The sequence below is a fragment of the Telmatherina bonti genome (genome assembly GCF_933228915.1).
Source record: "Telmatherina bonti genome assembly, chromosome: 22".
Classification (NCBI taxonomy): Eukaryota; Metazoa; Chordata; class Actinopteri; order Atheriniformes; family Telmatherinidae; genus Telmatherina; species Telmatherina bonti.
The window spans coordinates 26,316,686-26,338,120 of record NC_136631.1 but is presented as its reverse complement, the minus strand read 5'-3'; the positions used below and the strand labels follow the sequence as shown (position 1 = coordinate 26,338,120).

General features: G+C 41.2%; 1 protein-coding gene across 1 annotated transcript; it reads right to left on the bottom strand.

Moving 5' to 3' along the window:
- Positions 1-164: 164 nt before the first annotated feature.
- On the bottom strand, positions 165-21,182 carry trip11 (thyroid hormone receptor interactor 11). Its single transcript, XM_079261748.1, has 21 exons — positions 20,610-21,182; positions 16,321-16,397; positions 14,962-15,072; positions 14,430-14,732; positions 13,905-13,973; positions 13,615-13,780; positions 13,099-13,425; positions 12,882-12,922; positions 12,322-12,420; positions 11,939-12,142; positions 8,779-11,817; positions 8,086-8,226; positions 7,026-7,219; positions 6,741-6,904; positions 6,501-6,604; positions 6,320-6,419; positions 5,493-5,574; positions 4,873-4,987; positions 1,802-1,924; positions 1,462-1,603; positions 165-1,311 (listed from the first exon to the last, which is right to left on the bottom strand). Exons 1-21 carry the CDS (start codon positions 20,746-20,748, stop codon positions 1,097-1,099), a joined length of 5,955 nt encoding a protein of 1,984 aa, XP_079117874.1. The 5' UTR covers positions 20,749-21,182; the 3' UTR covers positions 165-1,096.
- Between the last annotated feature and the right edge of the window lie 253 nt (positions 21,183-21,435).

Sequence of the window (21,435 nt, the reverse complement as noted above, 5' to 3'; positions counted from 1 at the left end):
GCAGTTTATTTTATTTAGTTTTTTACATCTTGTGAACATATATACATATATATATATATATATATATATATATATATATATATATATATATATATATATATATATATATATATTAACCATTTACAGTCCAGATTATAAACCGTCTAACTGGCAAAAATGCAGGCACTTTATTTCCATGACTGACTTGGTGCCTATAAATAGAAAAAAATAACAACCATTTACATACATACAATATATGTATATAACTATATAATAGTGCTGTGCTTAATCATAAGAGCAGTCTCAATCCTCTCATCAACCACAGTCAGCAGCCATAATTATGCTTATTGCATATCACAGTCAAGCTCTCAGGAAAAGATCTTGCAAAAAAGAAAAAAGAAAAAAACCAAAAATCCTTATGGTTTTAACAGATGTACTGAACCACATAAATCTCTGCAGGGCTGCTGCTGCTGCCAGAGGTTTTAGGCAGCTCCTGGATCAGAGAAAACTCACTGAATTGTTTAAAAAAAAAAAAAGGGAAAAAAAGAAAAAAGAAGCACTCAGAGGCAAGAAATGACATGCTGTTTAACGTGAGCTGAGGGATGAAAGCTAAAAGACGTGTTGACTCTTGCAAACAGAAGTGATCAGACTCAACCCACGTGTTGTACTGCACACAGCGAGTTTCCAAGGTCATTTGTGTTCAGAACTGGTGTGATCAACATATATTGAAACTTACCAGTGATCAAGTGGAGAGTTGTGCTGAACCACACTCACAAATGTTCACTTCCTGCTTTCTTTTGGCATCTGGAGGAACTACATTTATTGATATATATTTCATGGGTCCAATTAATATTGTTAAACATGTTTAGTGATGTGTGAAGGGAAAGTGTGTTGCATAGAACTGTATTTGCAAGTAAAACAGAACCTAAAACAACTCTTTAGTTGTTAACTTCTCCAAAAAGGGTCATGTTCAGCTTCTGTATATTCTCTGAGAATTTATTCTTGCAGGAAATGAAAAACAGCAGAAAAAAAGACGCTGCAGAGTTGCTCAACTGTTCCAGTCTTTGTAGTGTTCATCTCATGTTATATGAATTAAGACATCTGTGTGGCTTCCTCATCACTGCATTAATAAGTCTTTGAGCACAGCTCCCGCGCTGGCTTCGGCTGAGACGGGCACAGGCGTGAAGGTGGGCAGAGCGTTGGAGATGGGCTTCATCAGCAGGTGGGCTCCTGAGCCACCGGAGCTGGAACCAGCCAGCAGCGGCACCGCTGCAGAACGAGGTGCCAAGAAAGGGTTGGACTCGCCGGCTCGCCGGCTCGCTGCTAGGGCTCCTGCAACGAGGGAGGCTTCAGTTTAAAGCAAGTTTGACATTTTGGGTGAAGTCAGAAAAAAAGAAAAAAAACCCGAAGTATTTTCTGTCTGATGTTATTAAGCAGAAAAAAAACACGGTGGTATTTTATTTATCTGTTGGGATTATTTACCTGCAGCAGCGGAAGCAGAAGTGCTGTTTCTTCCTGGAGGCGGGGCGCTCAGAGGTTTGAGGTCATGAAATGGAAGCTTTGGCGCTGGCAGTGAAGGGGTCGACTCCATCTCCAAGAACTTCACAAACATCTCAGAGAAGGACTGAAAGAGCAACAAGTTGACAGTGTTTTTTTAAAAATTATTTTTAATACATTTTATTGATGCAAACAAGGACTTTTCTTAGCTGGAAAACTGGCATGTGTTCGACTCGGTGTCCTGCTCTGTGTTCTGCTGGTCAAGTTGCACGATAAACATCGACAGCAGGGGGGCCTGGATTACAACAACTTGTTTTTGTCTTACCGAATTCAGATCTTGGCCACTGCTGGGCCTCTGTGGAGTGTTTGGGACACTTTGTGCTCCTCTGCTTCCCAGCCAACTCGACACCCACCCAGTTACACCCGGCCGCCTGTCCTCCTCCAACATCTGCAGATGGGAGGTGAGGAAGTTCAGAGAAATCAGCTGGATTCTTAAGAGGAACATTTCACTTTCAACACTTCATGTTTCATGATCAAATACAAGTAAAGAAATCCTTCACTTTTTCACTCGGCTATTTTTAAAAACTTGATTTTTTTTTTTTTTTGTTTCCTGTTTCAAGGTCGGATTATTTTGGCCCATTTTAATGCTCTCGGCTTCTTTTCATGGTTTACCACCACTTTCTGGAAAATGATTTTGCGGACCCAGTCTCTCATTAAACTGATGTGCAGCCAGTCTAACTCTCCGCAGACAGTCGATACTTTTATAAGAAGTTTTTATCCTTCACACACTCTCTGTCGCAGTCGTTTCCCTGGCAGTTGACACCGAGCGTATGGATCACAGCACGACACTTTAAAGGCAGTAGAAGGTTAATTGCTGTACCACCGAAACAGATTCTGTAAAGTCGGCGGATTTTGTGGGACACTTGGCTGCCATAAAGTGGAAAACTTGAAATAGCATTAACAGGATAGTGAGGGAAGCATGACAAAAAAGGCTGAACTCTTGAGAATTAATAAGAAATTAGATCTTTTAAAGAGTTGTAATTTCATTAGCCTCTCACTCCGTATCTGTTTTCCTTTAGGAGTGTTGGGTAATAAGCTCTGGAATTGTTGGAAGGAGTCTCGCAGGGCTCCGGCCATAAAATCTGGATAAGAAAATGCTTTCTTTTGCAGCGCTCAGCTCCAAGAAGATTTTCAGTGGCTGCTGGAATTATTTAAAAAAAAAGTGCTGGATGATGACCTTTCTTTTTTTGTTTTAAGATGGCTGAACCGTCTCCAAAGAACAAGATTACATCATTTATTATTTGAAAAACAGACAAAAAAATGTCTTTTGTCTCCAGGTCAGAGTGGCCTGGAATGGTGCACTGTCAGACTTTGATGGATAAACTTTAACATTTATTTTTAACCAGAATCATCCAGTGAGATACACTGTCCTGTGGTGATATGCAGTGGTCCCATTACTGTTGTTCCTGTGCAGAAGTGTGTTTTATGCCTTGTTAAATGAATCTGGTCTTAGTGCTGGTAGTAGTGGATTATCCCCAGTACACAAAGAGCTGCTCCAATAAGGAGTACTTACTCCCAGCAGTGGAGTCTGTAACTACGACAACATGAAAGGATGCAGGACGTGATGGACCATAATGAATGATGAAGACGACTTTGTAAACTAATTTGATTGATTAAATGTTCTTGTTTGGACAGGAGATGTCGGCCCCACACAGGACAACTGAGAACCGGCTGCCAGCTGTTCCACAGATGACAGAAGAAATCCTACAGTGTGTCTCTTTTTGTCCGCGTGTGTCGCCATCAGTTCCATGTGAAACATTACAGTTGATAAAAGTGTTTCTGTAAAGAAAGCATGAGCAGAGCGTACTTTTACAGCAACAAATCCTCCGTGTACAACAGTCATCTGACGAGGGACTGAATGCTAATCAAACATTTGCAGCTTCGTTGTTCTTAAAAGCCAGATGTTTGCAGTTTTTAGTTGCTTTATTTTGAGCCGTGTAAAAAGCCCTTTAGGACAAAGTCTGTTGAGCAGTTTGCAGCTTTTTCAAGACCTTATTCTAAAATTAGCGAACAGTTGCCTGGCTTGAATTTCCCATCGGGCAGCCACAAGTTTTTACTGATCCTCTTTCCTTGGAGAGAAAAGTGGTGAAAGCCTGGACTCTCTGAACAGCTGATTTAAGAAACAACAAGACTTTAAATCTGAACCTTTGGCTCAGTAGAGATGCCTGCACACCTCAAATATACTTAAAGCCCTTAATACCAACACTGGTTTTATTTAAATTAGCATCTACTGTCTGATTTTAATGGTCATCTTTCAGAAACTTAATGCAACATTTAAACGGCAGATGTGTTTGAAACCCTTATCATACAATTAGTCAGTGCTGGGGAAACAACTTGGGAGTTTTAATTAGACTAAATTAACACACAGGCGTTCATGTTTACAACATATATGTGCATGTCATTACAGAAACACCTCTATAGCAGGGGCGGACTTACCATTAGGCAAAACTAGGCGGTTGCCTAGGACCCCCAGTTTTTTAGGGCCCCATAAAACTTGTCACACACTTATGTTTATTTATTACCTAGTTACTTCTTACTAACAAAAATGATGTTTTCGATTAAAATGCATTCGCTAAACTGTCAGCAGAATGATTATTATATAATGTGTCTCAGGGCCCCCCCTTCTGGTATTCATGGCCACACACAAATACCTAATGTGATCTGTGTGTGTGATGCGGTCAGTGAGTTGATATGTAACTTAAAGAATGACTTGTCACAATAAATTATTAGTTCGTACCATCGAGTGAAGCGCCCCTTCTCTGTCATTATACACGGTCTTTTCAGTCAGCAAAGAGACTTTTACACAGGCTGTTTGTTAGCAACGCAAATAATATACAGTAGTGGAGTAGAAAGTGCAATATTTACCATAGGGCCCCATGCCTGCCTTTGCCTGGGGCCCCAAATCTCTTAAATCCGCCACTGCTCTATAGTACCCGTTCTGTCCATCAACAATCTTATATCAGTTGTAAAATGTTCTGGACAAATATTGATGGTCCTTATGGATGATTGGACTGTATTGGACGCTCAGACCCTTCTATAAACTGATGCAATCCTTAAATCATATGGTGATTTCCACAGGCAGAGTTTGACATATTTAAATGACTCCTGTATGTGTTTTACTGTCGAAATTGAGATTAGAAAGGAAGCATAAAACATGTTCAAACTTCAGACACTGGGATTTTTCTTCTATCAGTCCAGCTATTTGTCTTGCATTTATTTCACATATGGTCAAATGATGGGAATGTCGTTTCTATGGAAATGAGTACCAGCTGCCTAAAACATAATGATGTGACTGCCTAAGCAAATGGTTTGCATGTGAGCTAAGACGTCCCTCACCTTGTCAATGTCGTCCCGGCTCAGTCCCAGCACACTTCCCATGAGCCTCAGCACATCGGAACGTTTGGTTTTAGGTGTGTGGAAATATCCCAGAAACAGGTTACGCATCAGAACCCTGCAAGCAGATCGGCATGAGCAACATGATCCATGATGACAATATTCAAGCTTTTCCAAGAGATGAAGTTTGTCTTTTTTCATGCAGCTGCGCTGTTTTAAATGCTGACTTTTAATCAGGCAAATAGCAGCAAACTCACAGCAATTAAAACAATAAACCTGATTGATTGATACATCTTGTCCACTATAACTCCTATTCTTTGAAATTCTTACATCCCAAATTTTAGAGCAATTTTAAGGAATCATACGTTTTGTTTATCCAGAAATGTAGTATTTTCTGAAGCCTGCAGGTATCCTTAATCTGTCATTTTATGTAAATGAGAAAACAAAAATATTAAAGATCAAAAGGTCATAAGCTGACAGTGACACACTTAGGATAGCTGCTTCACTCACAAGCTTTGAGAAATAACAACATCATATCTTTGTGAAAAATTTCCTTTTAGAGATTGAGAAAATCTCAAACATGAGCCGATTTAATCATAATCTAATTAAACTGAGTGGCTTACTTGTCTATCTTTCCCTCTGTACTGTTCAGAAGATTCATCAGTTTCCTCTGTGCCTCCTCCAACATCTCCTGCCTCACATCCACTGCAACACAAGCACAAACAACATGTTTTTCATGACATTAAAGATCTCCTACAAAAACTGAACTCCCATAGCAGGAATGCAAACTGCAATAACTTCTCTTCTAAAAGACCCTTTTTTTTAATCATTAGTTTTCTTCTCACAGCACTTTGTTAAAAGCTGCTCATGTGTGTCACAAGATATCTACCAATGTTTACAAACTAGAGCTGAGATCCCCCAGACATACATAAGTTTAATTAATGTGACTGTAGATATTCTGACAATTAATGAGCTATTGATAGACATGATATGTTTTTTCCTCTAGATGACTGACATTAAAAATGAGGGAGAAAAAAAGGTAAAGGCTAATTTCAGGGGTGGACAAATACAGCCTGAACATCCACAGAACTGGTGACAAAAATAAACAGTCTGGGAATTTGCTGTGACGTAACATTCATACGTGATAAGAACAATATCTGCTCAGTGTGACAGAAAACAGACAAACAAATTAAAAAGGAAACAAAGTGAGGTTAAGTTTCCCACATTTTCATGGGTAAATCAGTCGATAAGGACATACGTCTGCTCAAAGCTTGCCAAGATGAAACAAGCCAGATGCCTTCTATAACATTTTTTTACAGTCTCATGAAGGCCTTTACTTGCTTCTAAAACGGTTCTCACCGTCATCCCGGATCAATATTTATAGCTGGAAAGAAAACTTCAAGATGAAGTGTAGCTGTTGGCAAGTGGAAACACTCAGCTGCAACCTCACCTTGGTTTTTCAGCTCCTCTATTTGCTCCTCCTTCAGATCGAGCTGATCCGTGAGACGAGATGCTGAATCCAGAGCAGCGTTGGCTTCGTCCAAGTTTATCTGAAACAGAAAACCAGCGAGTGCAGAAATAAGAAAAGACATGACAAGAGATGTGTCCACCTCTGTAAATGACTGATCTACCTGCAGAGCTGATGCTTTGTCTTCAAGCAGGAGAGCTTTTCTTCTCCACTCTTCTTTCTCTTTCTTGTGCTTGTCAAGCTCTGCTGAGTACATCGCTTTCTCCTCTGAAATGAAAAGAAAATATATATATATCATACTAATAATATTTCTTAAAGTAGATGCTGTTGGGGAAACACAAGGAAAAAGGTTACATAGCTGCACAGAAACAGCTGGGACACAGTCCTGTTGCTGCCAACTTGCCTTGCTGGAACTGCTCTAGCACCATCTGCAGGTTGGAGAGCGACACTGCATACTGGGTGACCTGCTCCTGAGAGGTTCTGAGCTGGATGAGTGCATCGTCCCTCTGCTTCACCACCCCATTTAGCTGCTCCTGCAGGGACTCCACCTGCATGCTGGCCTGCTGGCTGCAGAGAGCAGAGCATCCAAGCAGAAGCACGTAAGAGATTACCTTAAATTACTTTTCTTCTTAAATTACCCTCACCATGGCTGTCTTCGTACGAGGAAATTTTTTGGTTTATGACTAACCTGGATTTTTCCACCGCGTTGGAGGACGTGGCCAGCTTCTCATCCAGCAGCGCCACCCGCCTGCGTAGTTCAGTCTCCCTATCCTCAGCAGCGAGGGCTTCTCTTGTGTAGGAATCTTCGATCTCCAGCAGGTGGTTACGCAGCCTTTCCAGCTCCAGGTTGAGGCGCTGTTCTTTATCCTTCACATGTTGTAGCTGAAAACAGAAACACCATCACATGTAGAGATCTATGAAGAGCTGAGAATCTTCTACAGAATGAGAAGTGTCCGCTGTATTATATGCAGGGCCGGATTAAAACTGCAGAGGTCTCTGGGCCCAGAGTTCCAGGGGCCCCCTTTCCCACCGCAACATTGTGAATGATACACTGGGAAAAACATTTCTAACATCTTTCCGCCAGTCGTACCAATAGCAAGACACTGGACACTGTGGTGTAACTATCTGGCTTTTACATACATTTTGTTTTATGTCCAAACTGCTGGTGTTTCCCTACATGGGCCCCAAGTGGGCGTGGGCCCATAATGCCCATTGGATAGCCAGGCCTTGATTATATGTTTGTGGGAAAACACAAAGACTCTGTGACAAAACAATGGTTTAAATCTAATAAAGTGCCATTTACAAAACATTGAAAATTCTGGGAAAATGATCACCGAGCTTGTTTTTGGAAGTAGATACAGCTGATTTAACACAAATATGTGCAATTCTATTTATATTTTTTAAAATATTAACCAAAAAAATCTGCTTAAAAACAGTTTAAAATGGATGTTTAATTAATTTATTATTAGCCATTAAAATTTAATTTCCACAATGTTCTATGTTTTTAGAATAAACCATCTAAAGAGCAAAGTTGGGAACAAATTCTCTGCTATAAGCTAAAACGCTGCAGCTTAAAGATAATTCTTGGAAAAATGGCAGGACCAGTAACTGCAGCTGGTTGACGCCTGCTTTTTAACCTGCTGCTGTGTTTTGCCTCAGTAAGCGCTGTTTCTACTGGAAACAACAAGATGCATCAGGAAAAAGTGGGACACAGATACTTTACAACAAATTAAATCTCCTTTTCTTACTTCAGTTTGTACAGCAGTGGTCTCCATTTGCTTCTGTTTGAGTGCCATCATCATCTGATCCCTCTCCAGCTGGAACATCACAGCCTTCTCCTGCATCGACTTCAGCTCGTTCAGAAGCTGGTTCAGCTCCCCAGATTTACCCTGCGTCACACGACCACAGCAAATCATCATGACACTGACAGATGAGAGAAATACGGCGGAGTATTCGGGCCACAATGAGAAAAAAAAAAAGTGTCGGATTATTATTTTTTCCTCTGCTTTACTAAAGAATAAAGTCGACATACAGTTTCGAGATTCAAGTCAAAATGTCGAGAACAAAGTCGAAATGAGAATAAAGTAAAGATAAATTTTTTTTAAAAAAGACAGTGACCGCATGCCGTGTAGGCTACGTGTGTGAATGCAACTTCTTGATGTAAAAGTGACTAGGTTACACACAAGGCATTGTGTTTTAAAAATGATCAAAATTATATTGAAAACTGGACTTTAATATTAGTGTTTCAGCTTTATTCTCGTCATTTCGACTTTATGTTCTTGTGAAGGAGAGGAAAAAAAATAAGAATCCGACACTATTTTTTTTCCTCATTGTGGCCCTAATACTCCGTCATAGAGAAAAGCATCCATCTGAATTAGAAAAGATGATCTGCGGGAACAACTCCAGCGAGTGAAACGAAGACGCGATTGCAGCCATCTGACCTGCTCTTTGTCTTTCAGCATCCTCTCCATGGTGGCGGCCTTCTCGCTCATAGCGCTCAGCTCAAACTCCTTTTCCCGCAGCAGGAGCGACACCTGCATGTTTGTTTCTTGCAGCGCTCTGAACTCCGACTCTTTTTCTCTGGAGCGTGCAGCCACCAGCTCGTTCTCCTCCTTCAGCTTCTTCACATCGAGCTCCAGGATGAGAGCCCGTTCTTTCAGGTTGGTCACGGCCTGTTTCAGCACCTCGTTGTCGTTCTCGCGGTTGCGCAGAGTCTCGCTCACTTGAACGAGTTGGTCTCCTTTGGTTTTGATGAGCAAGTCTTTCTCTCTGAGCGACCTCTGCAGAGACTCCATCCTCTCTCGGACCTGCCGGACCTCCTCAGCCTGACTTCGGTGTTCGCTCTCTGAGGCTGATGCCGAGTTGGAGAGTCTGTGGTTGTTCTCCTGAAGAGTCCTGACCATGTTTTCTTTCTCAGTTAATTGCATTCGCAGCCGTTCAAGTTCCTCCAGGAGTTTGTCGTTATTTACCGGAGGGGCGCTCTGGTGTGTCGGAGCATCAGCTCTGAGAGGAGGACCACTTGACTGAGTGGCTCCAACTTCTGGAGTCTGCGTTACATTGTCTAATTTACCCAGAAGAACATCCTTAGTGGTGCTTAGTTGTGTGATAGTCTGCTGCACCTGAGCAAGTTCGAGGCTGAGACTTCCCAGCCTCTTCTCCTTCTGCTCGTAGCTCTGGATGAGTCGAGCGTAGTCGACGGACAGCTTGGAGCTACAGTCGCTGTCGGCCGAGACTTGACTTTGCAGCTTGACAAGTTCCTCGTGCAGCTGAGCCGACTCGTGCTGCATGTTCTTCACCGTCGTGATCACTTGCTGCTTCCACTCCTCCATCTTCTTCACTTGCTGCTTCAACATGTCCCTCTCCTGCAGCAGCTCCTCAAACTGGTTGCTGCTGACGCCTCCAGAGCCAGGACCAGACTCTCCTCCTGTGGACTGCAGGACGGTCACCAGGGTTTGGCACTTCTGAGTCAACGCGTCAATCTCAATATCCTTCTCCCTGATAATTCGAGACAGGTTCTGGATGGTCTCCTTGAACATCTCTTGGCTTCCTGAAGGGTCGCTCATGTTGGAGAGGCGCTGATTCTCCTGCTGAAGCTTCACTAAGGCAGCTTCCTTTCCTGCCATGATGTCCATGAGACGGTGATAGTCAGACCGAAGCTGGCTGTTCTCTCTCGTCTTCTCGTTAAGGACAGCTAACATCTGCTCTCTCTCCACGGCGTAGGCCTGCAGCTGCTGCTGTAAATACAAGACATCCTGGCTGTGTCCTCCAACCATGGACACTCTGGCATGAAGCGCCTGGATTTCCAGATCTTTCTGCAAGATCATCTGAGAGAGTTTGTGCACTTCGTCTCGAGACACCACCAGCTGATCCAGCTGCCTGGTCAGCGAGATGTTCTTCTCGTTCAGCTGACTGATCTCGGTCTCTTTCTCCTTGATGCCCTTCACCAGTCGCTCTATTTCGACCTTGGACAGGTCGTGCTTCTCGTTACCATTCTCCTGATTCAGAGACTCCGTCTTGTCATCCTGCAGGATGACCTCTCCCTGGACAGGCGGAAAGTCGGCACGGCCCTGGATCTCGCTGAAGCGATCGACTGCTTGCTGGAGACGAGTTATCTCTTCATCTCTGGCGTGGACGAGCCTGTCGTAGCTGAGGGTGGTCTGTTGATGGAGAGCGTGGGCCTGGTCAAGCTCACTTTGCTGAGCCTGCAGAGACTGCTGGGACAAAAGGAGAGAAGCTTGCTGCTCCTCCGTTGTTCTTCTCAGAGTCTGCACCTCCTCTTCCAAGCGATTCCTGGAAGACTTAAGCTGAGCGATCTCCGTCTCCAGCTCGGTGATTATGTCCAGAGTCTTGGGCTCGGCCAGAGGTTGAGGTCTGCTCTGCTGATCCCTGATGCGATCGATCTCTTCCTTCAAATGGCTGTTCTCCTCTTTCATGCCTCCAAGCTGTTTATCTTTTTCTTCCAGAGCCTGTTTGAGATTTTCCGCCTCCTTGGTCATGACAACAATGCTGCTCTCCACCTCCGCCTGGAAATCTGCTGAATTTTGCTTTAAAGTCTCCACGAAGGCGTCCTTCTCTTGGAGCAAATCCGTCAGCTGCTTCTGCCCCGCGACTGTGATTGAAAGCATCTCGTTGGTGTCTCTGTGGTCAGATGCCAGCTGCTCCATGTCTCTTTTCAGCTTAGCGATCTCCAAGTCTTTCCTTTGGTTCAGCTGGATTGCAGATTCGTGTTCGGTCTGCAGAGCCGAGGCATCCATCGACCGAGCTCGAGTCAGCTCCTCGATGGTCTGCTGGTACTGCTTGACCTGTTCTGCCAGCGTCCTTTCAGTCTGCATCAGTTCACCTTCAAGTTGATTTTTCTCCAGCTTTAACGCTTCGATGCGAGTATCCTTCTCCCTTACAGTCCTGTTCAAAACAGTCTGACTCTCCTGCAGCTGATTGGTTAGATCCTCTAATTTCCCCAAAGCATCCTCACTCTCCTCCCTCAACTTCCTGTTCTCCATTTTCATCTCATACTCCTCAGACATCATCCTCTCATAAGAGCTCTTCATCTCATCCAGTTCTCTCCTTAGGTCTGACAACTCCCTCTGCTTCCCCGCCAGCTGCTCTGTTGCTCTCTGCACCTCTGTTCCTTTCTCCCCGCTGAGATCAAGCTCTGCTTTAGCAGCACGTAGATGCTCCTCCTTCTCCTGCAGGGTCTTCTTCAGCTCTGCAACTTCTCTACAAGCATCCCGGCTCTGCTCGTGTGCATGTCCCAGTTTGTCTTTCAGCTCCTTCACTGTTCGTTCTAGCTGCTGCTTGCACATGTGCAGCTCATTCAGGCTGAAAGTGCTCTGGCTGATTTGCTCCTTTTGAGTCTCAAGCTCTTGCTCTAGAGTTCTTTTCTGGTCCTTGGTAGCACTGAGCTCTGAAGTTACTTTTGTCAGTTCTGCCTGAGCCTCCTTTAACTGTCCCGACAGCTGCTCCTTCACAGAGATCACATGCTAGGAGAAAAAAAAAAAAAAAAGGATGATAGCTTTACACAGAACTACAATATCATTCACAGAACAAGCATTAAGGTTGCAGTGAAAACAAAATAAATAAGTAATGATGAGATTGAAAAACCTGTGTTGCTTGCTGGTTTTGTCGGTCCAGCTCCTCCAGCTCAGACATCAGGGTGTCCCGCTCCTCCTCCGTGGCTCTCAGGACCTTTTCTCTCTTCTCCAGCTCAGCCTTCAGAACTTCCAGCAACTCTGCATCATCGGACTCCGCTCCTTTCCTACAAACCATTTGATCTTCTACCATTTTCAGCTTTTCTTGCAGATTAAACTGTGAACAAAAAAACATCTGTCAGTTGTTCAGTCTGTTGCTTTCACATCTCATTTCTAACACAGCCAGTGAGGGTTATTCTTTAATATGTAAAGCAAATATTTTACTAATATTCAGCAAGCTTTCGCAGATATTTAAAACCAATATGATCTTTTCCTTTTTGCATCAGCTAAACAAACCTTTTCTTGTTCAAGAATTTCCTTTTCTTGTCTCAATGTTCCAATAATGGTGTTCAGTTCTAAGATGTCTGCATGCTCGACTTCTTCCTTTGGTTCTGCCTGTAAGTTCACATTAGAGAGTTTATTTAAAAAACAGCAAATGAAAATGGAAAATTAGAGAATGTTACATAATAAGGACCGTGTTTCCATCAGAAGAATATTTTTTGTGGTTGTAAGAACCATGAGAGCAGCAGCATCTCTAAGCCTCGTCGCTTCCAGCAACAACTCTTCTCCAAACACCTCCACCACTTTAGATTTAAACTGATGGAACAATTGGCTGCATTGCATCTTGAATGTTGTTGCTAAATAACTAAACTCCAATTTCACACATGGCAATGTCTGCGTCCAACTGGACTTGCAGCAGTCAGACTAGTATTTGTCTATGATGTCCTCCATTGTTTGATTTCTTGCTTGTATTGCTCTCACTCTTAAGATTTAAGTTGCTCTGGAAAAAAGTGTCAGATAAATTACTGTAGAATAGAATAGAATAGAGAATAAGGCTTTAATAAACATAAACTTACCTCAGCCCGGCTTTGCAGTCTCTCATTTTCTCTTTCTGCAGCTACAAAGTTAAAAGTTTGATTAATATACTATTTTTATCCGACAAGGTGAAGACAATGTTCTTTTCCTTCTGAGTTTACGACGATATGGAAATCGTTATACATCTGTTATCAATAAAACAGCTTTAAACACTCGCCCTGATACAAGTAAAAGTATTCAAACATGAGCAAAACATACCTGCGAGGTTGCTTCTCAACATTTTGATCTCATGCTCTAGCTGGGCTTTCTGCAGAGCCTTCTCCTGCTGTTCCTGCACTCGTGTCTGGAGTTCATCCACAGAGGCCTGCAGGCGAGAGTAGTTCAGCAGCAGTCCTGCGTTTTCCTCCTGGGCATCGTCCCTTTCCAGCTGCAGCGAGGCCTGTTTACTGCGTGCATACTCCAGATTTGCAGACAGTTCAGCAAGCTGCTTCTCCTGCTGCTCTGCAGCTTCCTGCAGCGACTGGATGGTTTTCTGGAGGTCTATTAGCTTGGGGGCATCTGATGAGGAGCTGGCTTGACTGCCTCCTATAGAGGATGATTTGGAGAAGAAATACATTTGTGTCTCACTTGATTTGTCTGCACTATTAAAAAGATTACCTTAATAATAAAATATATTTGTGAAAAGTGCTTTGATGCAGTTTACATTGTAAAATCTCTCTTTCTTCTCTTTTTATGGAGAATAATTTTGCCAAGAAATGCCTAAATGAAGCTCACCACCATGAATCTGCTCCTCCAGCTCCTCTATCCTCTCTTCATACTCTGCTAACTCCTCTCTGTGGCGCCGGGTGATGTCAGCCATCTTTTGTCTCTGTGCATCCTGCAGAGCTGTCAGTTCATGCTGGTGTTCATCTACCTCACGACTCATCTCGTCTCGCAGCTCCTGATGCGACAAAACAAAGTCAGCGTCTCTGTGTCATTGCTGTCTAATAATGTTATGAAAAACATTCTTTTTTTTCTACAAAATGTAGTGAATGGCAGCAACAATAAGCGGATACTAAAGTCACCTTAATAGTCCTTTGAAGTTTGAGAATCTCTCCCTGATCACCATTACCAGCCCCCGTCACTGTCGATGCCTAAAACAGAGATTATATAAACCTGAAGGAACAGTGTGCAGCATTTAGTTTTTTTAGTGTTTGAAAGTAAAATCTGTTTTTGCCTGTCAGGAAGTGTGAAGTATATAAATAACATGTTGAAATTACACTGAAATGGCAGCAAACATCTAACAAAAATTTAATCTTTATGTTAAAAGACAGCAAATCAAATCTATGAACCAGCTTTAAAAGTAATTCAAACATTTTAGCTTTAGTGTTAAAGATATTTTTACACTGATTGTCTCATTTTGTAGTCATGTTCTGGGCACTAAAATAAAAAAGAAATAAAATAAACCTGTTTAAGCCAAACCCAGTGATCACAAGGCGATGAGGAAATAAATATGTCTGGAATATTTTCACAGAAAATTTTCTTTAAATGCAAGACTCGGGTTTAACTCTTTAGCTCTGCTATATCAACACATTCTCCTGTCCATCTACCTGAGATATTCTCCTCCAGTGCGCCACCTCTCCCTCCAGACGCATGATTTCTGTGGACAGCCTGTTGATTTCCTGCTGCGACCAAAGAACGTCACTTATGTCGATTTCATCGCTGTGGAAGCCCGGGTGAGACCCCGAGGGACGTGTCAGGAAGTTGGACGCAGACGAGGAGGTTGTGGTGGAGGAGGTTGTGGTAATGGGCAACACAGCAGGGCTGATAGAGGAAGACTGGGCGGACTGCTGCAACTTCTGAACTTCTTCTTGGAGGCCACTCTGCCGAGCTTTCAGGTGGCTGATCTCCACCTGAGTGGACATAAAAATGTCCACTGTTAGCAAGAGCTTTGCATAATCTCTGAGTCATTACAACACATCTGAGTAATCATATGTTTCTGAACACAAAAGGCTGTTCTGATTATAAAACAAACCATTAGGATGCAGGATATGCTTAAATGTGCTTGTTTGCTACGAAATGACAAGACAGTCTGACATGCAAATCAAACATGACTACATTTATAAAACTACATGAACATACGTCTTTCTGTTGCAGAAGCGTCCTGTATCCTGCAGACTGCTGTTTAATCTGGATCTCTGATGCCTCCAACTTCTCCTCAAGCTCTGCATGAAGCTTCCTCAATCTGTCGTACTGGAACACAGGAAGAGTGAAGAGACACGGGTCGATTAACTACACAAAGACATGCAGGAAATAGCTTCAGGGATACTCATACAGTGAACAAATGCAATGGAAAATCTTAAACCACAAATGTTTCAGTTCAACTGAGCCCATTTTTCTCTTGCTGAAGCTAAAAACCACTAAAAACATGTAGATGGTTTGGTATAGAGCTTCATTTTTAAATTCCTTTGTAATATTAGTTAACAGCTCATCACTGAAGTTTTAAGCAGCTGTTAAAAAAATAGAAAAAAAGAGCGAGGGGGACACTGTGTCACATTTGTTGTAGGGTATTTTCAGATACAGACTGCAGCACATTTACTACACCAGCAGGTATTCTCAGCACGTGGATGGAGAAGGTGACTAGAAACCGTAAACGAAGCATATTTATGGGTAAATTTATTAAGGTGTTTCCTGTTGTTTGATTTCACTTAGCAGCAGGAAAAATAAAGCCTTGGTAAAGTTTGGTAGTTAGTCTATTGTAGATTAATAACAACATTTTTTTTTACTGATATAATTAGCAGAAATGTATTAGAATAATGTAAATGTTTGTTTGTTCAGATTGAGAGCTTTAAAGACACATGCAACTTTCTGACCTTAAAACTCTGCATTCTGGACTTGTTTGATGACAGTGACATCTATCATGTGCATTTTTGGAGCCGCTGTTGCCCAGCAGCATCCCAAGGGTTAAAAACCGCATGATACAACGCTTTCATCTCATCTCTGCACAACGCTGCAGCCGAGTTTTGCTTCACACGATTTTAAACGGATATTAACACACTGGCATCGTTGCTGATTCAGAAACAAAATGCAAGAAGATTAAAAGATAGAAAGGGACAAAACTAGAGTCATCCTAAGATTGTCTTTAGCTGGCTGGAGAGTTAACAGGTCAGGTAGGATGCAAAATGCCGAATCAGCCGTCGATAGGTGGTGCCTGATGGCAAAAATGTCAAAAGTTTTCCAATGTCTCTAAAGTTTTTCCATGATTCTGATTATATATAAAAAAAATTGCTTTGCTGTGCTCAGGGACAACTTGATCTGGACCACAGCATTAAAAGGTTCCAGTTTATAAGCCTTTCTACTAATATCATAACCAGTGGCAGTTGACAGCGCAGACATTTCAACAGCATAAAGTTATTTTTATCATCTCAGTTGCACTCACACTGTGAAAAGTCAACGTGTCCGGAGGGAAAGTGGACAGAGAAAGGGAGTGGGAAATCTAACCTCAGATTTCTGAGAGGCAAACGCAGTCTCGACTTCAGCCAACTTGGAATTGGACACCTGCAGCTCTGTAGCAGCATCTGTTGTTGAAGGAAAAGATTTAATCTCAGACACGTGCATTAACACAAAGACAGTATTGTTCACCTTTTAACAACCTAAAATGAACTGAAAAACCATGAAGCCAATCTAAAATTAAATAATAATAATAATAATAATAATAATAAGCATGAGTTGTTTCCTTTACTACAGAAACACAATAAAATAAAGTAAAAGAAGTCTAACTAATAATTTCAATATTCTTCTTTGTCTACATGAGAAACTTTCCTACTCCATCCTCCCAGGAACACGACACAAACACCTCCCTTTTTTTTTTCTTTAAGTTTTCTATCATTCACACAGATCTGTCACATGATGCACTTGACCAAGCAGACAAACTTCTTCTGTTTATGTTCAACATTTTTAAAGATGACATGAACCTCCTCCCTGCAATGATAAGAATGAATACTTTTGGTTTTTGATTGGTGAGTTGGAGTTCTGGCCAAAGTTCTCCTTCTGACGAAGGTTTATCTGTTTGTGTTAGACTGATGATACATCTGGGTTTACTAAGGCAGACGGGACGAAGCTCTTCAGACAGGAGCGGAGCAGACATTGTGTTGTAACACACTGACAAGCTCAGGCTTCCGCGTAGACTTGACAGCAGGAGCAATAAATGAGACTTGCTGTACCGTCAAGGTCTAGCCTAGAGTTTACATGACAATTTATGTAGGGAAACTCAAAAGTGTCAAAAACCACCAAACTATGCGACTAATTTGTGTAAATGTGCACAACAAAACATGTGATTTAGAAAAGTGTATATAACTATAAAAGTAAAGTAGTTGGCTCAAAGTATGTCAAAACAAAACAACACAAAACCATAAAAACCCACACCACAGACAGATACATTTGTAGCATCATAACCAGAAGCAGAAAGTCTTTCATGTATTTATTTTCTAAATGGCTCAATCCGAATGAGGGTTGTGGGAAAGCTGGAGCCTATCCCAGCAACTAGCAGGTGAGAAGCAGGATACATCCTGGACCGGTCGCCAGTCCATCACAGAGATACAGAAAGTGATGCAAATAATTAAAGGAACAGCTAAAGAACAGCTGATCTGGCATTTTACCCAGTTTGAGACTCTGCTTTTCTATTCTCTCTTATGTACTGCTTTATTTTTTTTGTTTTAATGTTTTCATTTCCTTTACTTTTGATTGCTTTTGTTGTTTTATCTTTTATTCCCTTAACTTCTATTGTTATAATCTCACTGCATGCCTTTACTGTTCAGCACTTTGTTTCAGCTGGTGTTGTGTGAAAGTGCTATATAAATAAAGTTGAGTTGAGTTTTTGACAATCTTTTAAAAACACTGTAAAACTGCTGATCAAAGCAGCATGTGCTCAAGTTCCGCTTTTATCCACTGATAGCATGATGTAAAGTTCAGAGCAAAAGCAGAGTTCAGTGCACATATACATGTTAAATGCCAGCACATTTGACCTTTTTAACAGCTTGTACCATACAAACAATAATGTAAAGGTGAAATAGAAAATGTAGCCATTAGCCAAAAGTTTTCACTTGTTCACATTCTGGACTAAAGCGAACATGTCATCAATACAACGTAACACTTTAAATACATTAATTATACAATTTAAATACACTTTGAATAATATTCATTAGATAAAGGAGCCATTCAGGTTTCCATGACAGCTGCAAACAATCATACATTCATGACAGTTCTGTCAAAACGTTTTGCCAGTTTCATGATTTCTTACTATTTTGTACATTTGCCACACTTAAATGTATCAGATCACAAATATTCTAATATTACACAAACATAACCTGAGTAAACACCAACATAACAAATGCAGCTTTTAAATTATTTGATTTATCAAGGGGAAAAAAAAGCTCTCCAAGCCTTAATGATCCTATGTGAGAAAGTATTTGGCCCCTGAACATGATGACTATTATTCCACCTGCAGCAGCAATAAGTGCAACCAAGCGATTGTGTTAACTTTCAAGGATTCTTTCCATTCGCTGTGGAGGAATTCCACTCTTCACAGGGTTGTTTTAACTCAGCCCCACTGGAAGGTTTTCCAGCATTAACTGGACCACAGCATTTAAGCTGCATTCATGTCTGGACTTTGACTCAGCCCCTTAAATTCTTTTTTTTTTTTTTTTAAAGCCATTTAGAAGTGGACTAGCTGGTGTGTTTTGGTTTGTTGCATAACCCGAGTCCGCTTGAGGTCACAAACTGATAGCTGAACATTGTTCTTCAAGATTTTCCGGTAGACAGGAGAACGAATTCATGGTTCAATCAATCATGGTTCAAACAAACAACAGGAAGTCCGGCAGGTCCTGAAGCAACCAAGAAGCCCCAGACCATTACACTACCACCATGTTTGACTGATGGTACGAGGCTCTTTTTTATCAAATGTTTTGTTTTTATGGCAGATGTAACGGGATGCACACCTTCCAAAAAGTTCAACATTCCTTATCTGGTGCACATCTGGTACAAATGTACCTGGCCATTCATCTTCTTTTAACTGTTATAGGGGCCAATAGGGGATGGGTGAGGGTTGTTGTGGGTAGGTGAAAGTGGAATATGGTTGTATGTGTGTGTGTCTAATTTGATGTAAATTGTTTTATTATGCAAAGCACTTTGTATTGTTTTTAAGCACAAAAAGTGCTATCCAAATAAAGTTTGATTTGATTCTCTGCAGTTCCTTAGATGCTGTTCTGGGTTCTTTTGTGACCTCCTGGATGAGTTGTAGTTATGCTCCTGGAGTAATTTTGGAAGACCATCCATTCCTAATAAGGTTTGCCACTGTTCCCAGTTTTCTCCATTTCTGGATAACAGCTCTGACTGTAGTTTGCTGGAGGCCTAAAGCCTTATAAATGCCTTTGTAACCCATTTAAGTGTGATAAATTTGAAAAATAATAAGAAATCAGGAAGGGGGAAAATACTTTTTCACAGCAATGTAAATCTGCTATTAAAGAGTTGCCGGTTCATCTTGATGGTTAGTTTAGAAGATGCCGATTGTGCTGCCATCTTTATACACTGGAAATATTAGGCAACGCATCACTGCTTTTTCTTACAGGAGCCTGATCTGTTGAATAGCTGCACGTCTCAACTAATGGAGATGTTTAGCAAGGATCTAATATATTTTAAAAAACATAAATTTAATGTATGTAAACATCAAAATGTCTGTTCAATTGTATTTTGTACATGCTTTGTATCAAAACAGCAGAGCAAACAAAGCTTCTGCAAACATAATTCAATTAGATTTACTTCATTCTCATTTCATGTTGCACTGATTTTTTAGTAGACATCAGTGAACTAATGGTGTAAAATGGTCTGCCTGAATTTAGGAGATAATAGGGAGTTTTATATACACTCTGCTTGAGTAATTACTAAAGTGAATACCTGTTTTTTTGTGTGAGCAACCCAATATTCACCTGATAAGATTGTTGTGTGTGTACAAGGTGAAGTTAGTGATCTGAGTATGTGCACACTTTTCTTTGATTGATTTTCTTAACAACACCATACATACAGTATGTTTTACATTTATCAACATACACTCATTGTCATACAAATCCTTTTGTATACATAAGAGAAAACACAAACGAATCATAACACTACACCTGCACAGACACGTACATAAAAAATACAAATACAGGAGGGGGGCATCTGTCACAATTTATTATTAAAGTGGTCTATAAAGGGTTGCCAAATTGAGTAGAACAGATCTATGTTATCTCTTAAGGAAAATTTGATTTTTTCTGTAACTGTAAGTGGTGCATTACATCCCTTAGTAGGGCAGAATGAGTTGCATTTTTATAGATTAAATCAACTACAACACTCAGACACAGACGCATTGATGTTGTGTTTTAATACATATTGGAATAGGTACTTTATACTTAGATTTCACAAGAAGATACTTTGGTAGATCTTATGTATCTGGATGGAAATGTGTCATGACAGCGTTAATGCTATAATAACATTCAGTGCAGTATGTTTTTTTTTTTATTGACATGTCATTCAGAGCCAAAAACTGCAGAAGTAGGTATACTAAAATCCCACGTCTTAGTATCTTATAGTATTTCTCGAGGTCATTTTGTGTTTTAAAGACTGATTAACTATATTTTTTACACTTAAACCACAAATAAATGCCTTGCAAGTATCAACATACATGTCCTGTGTGCCAGGTGTGCATTTAAAGAGTCCAGGGTGTAAATGACTGATCATAGAAAAGTCAAACTTACCCCCAACTTCTTCCATCCCTTCCAATAACATATCTTTGGTAAAGGTTGATATTTGCCCGGTAAATGATGACAGGCTACCGCCGACCTGTCCCAGGGACTGGCCGAGGCCAGAGCCGAGTCCACCCAGCCACGATGACATGATCAGAGGGTAGAAATACAAACAAAAACAAAGCAAGGCCGAAGAGGACAGCAGACCTAAACTCGCTTTAAAGCTGAAAAGTAATCACGTAAACTCGGTCATTAAGCTCAGGTGTGGATTTAATACTAAACAAATGTAGTTAACTTGAAAATCCACTTTTAATGTCGATCCTAAAGTGTCTTTGCAGGCTGACAGACGCTCATTTAGCAACACGAGAACCGGCTAACAACAGCTGGTGCTCCGACTGACGGAATCCGTCCAGACAACCGAGTTACGCCACACCATGTTCAAGTCACAAAGCCGTAACTTGAGATTTTTACTTTTAGCTGGAGTTGGTCATGTCTGCGGAAAGTTATAGTTATATATCGAGCAGGTTAAGTCCAGTCTAAAGCCCTGAAAGTGCCACCTCAACTGCAGCCATTATCAGCTTGGCTCTGCTGTCAGCTTTGACGTGGACGGGGAGCGTCGCAGCGGTGCATTGTGGGATACTGGAGGACCAACAAAGTTGAGACGCGTTCAAGAACAGTCAGGCGCTGAGCTTTATGCTTTCGCCAGACTTTTTAGTGTTATTTCTTTCACATAAGTTACTTTAAAGGTGGAGTATGTAAGGTTTTTAATATTTTCCAAATAAATTAACTAATAAAATAACTACAATCATGCGTTATTAAATTACAAGTCTAATTAATG

Coding starts and splice junctions, on each gene's coding strand:
- trip11 (XM_079261748.1), bottom strand. CDS start 20,748: ATGTCATCGTGGCTGGGTGGACTCGGCTCTGGCCTCGGCCAGTCCCTG. Junction 14,733..14,961: donor CGCTTCTGCAACAGAAAGAC/GTATGTTCATGT, acceptor ATGTCCACTCAG/GTGGAGATCAGCCACCTGAA. Junction 12,421..12,881: donor GACTGCAAAGCCGGGCTGAG/GTAAGTTTATGT, acceptor GTGAACTTACAG/GCAGAACCAAAGGAAGAAGT.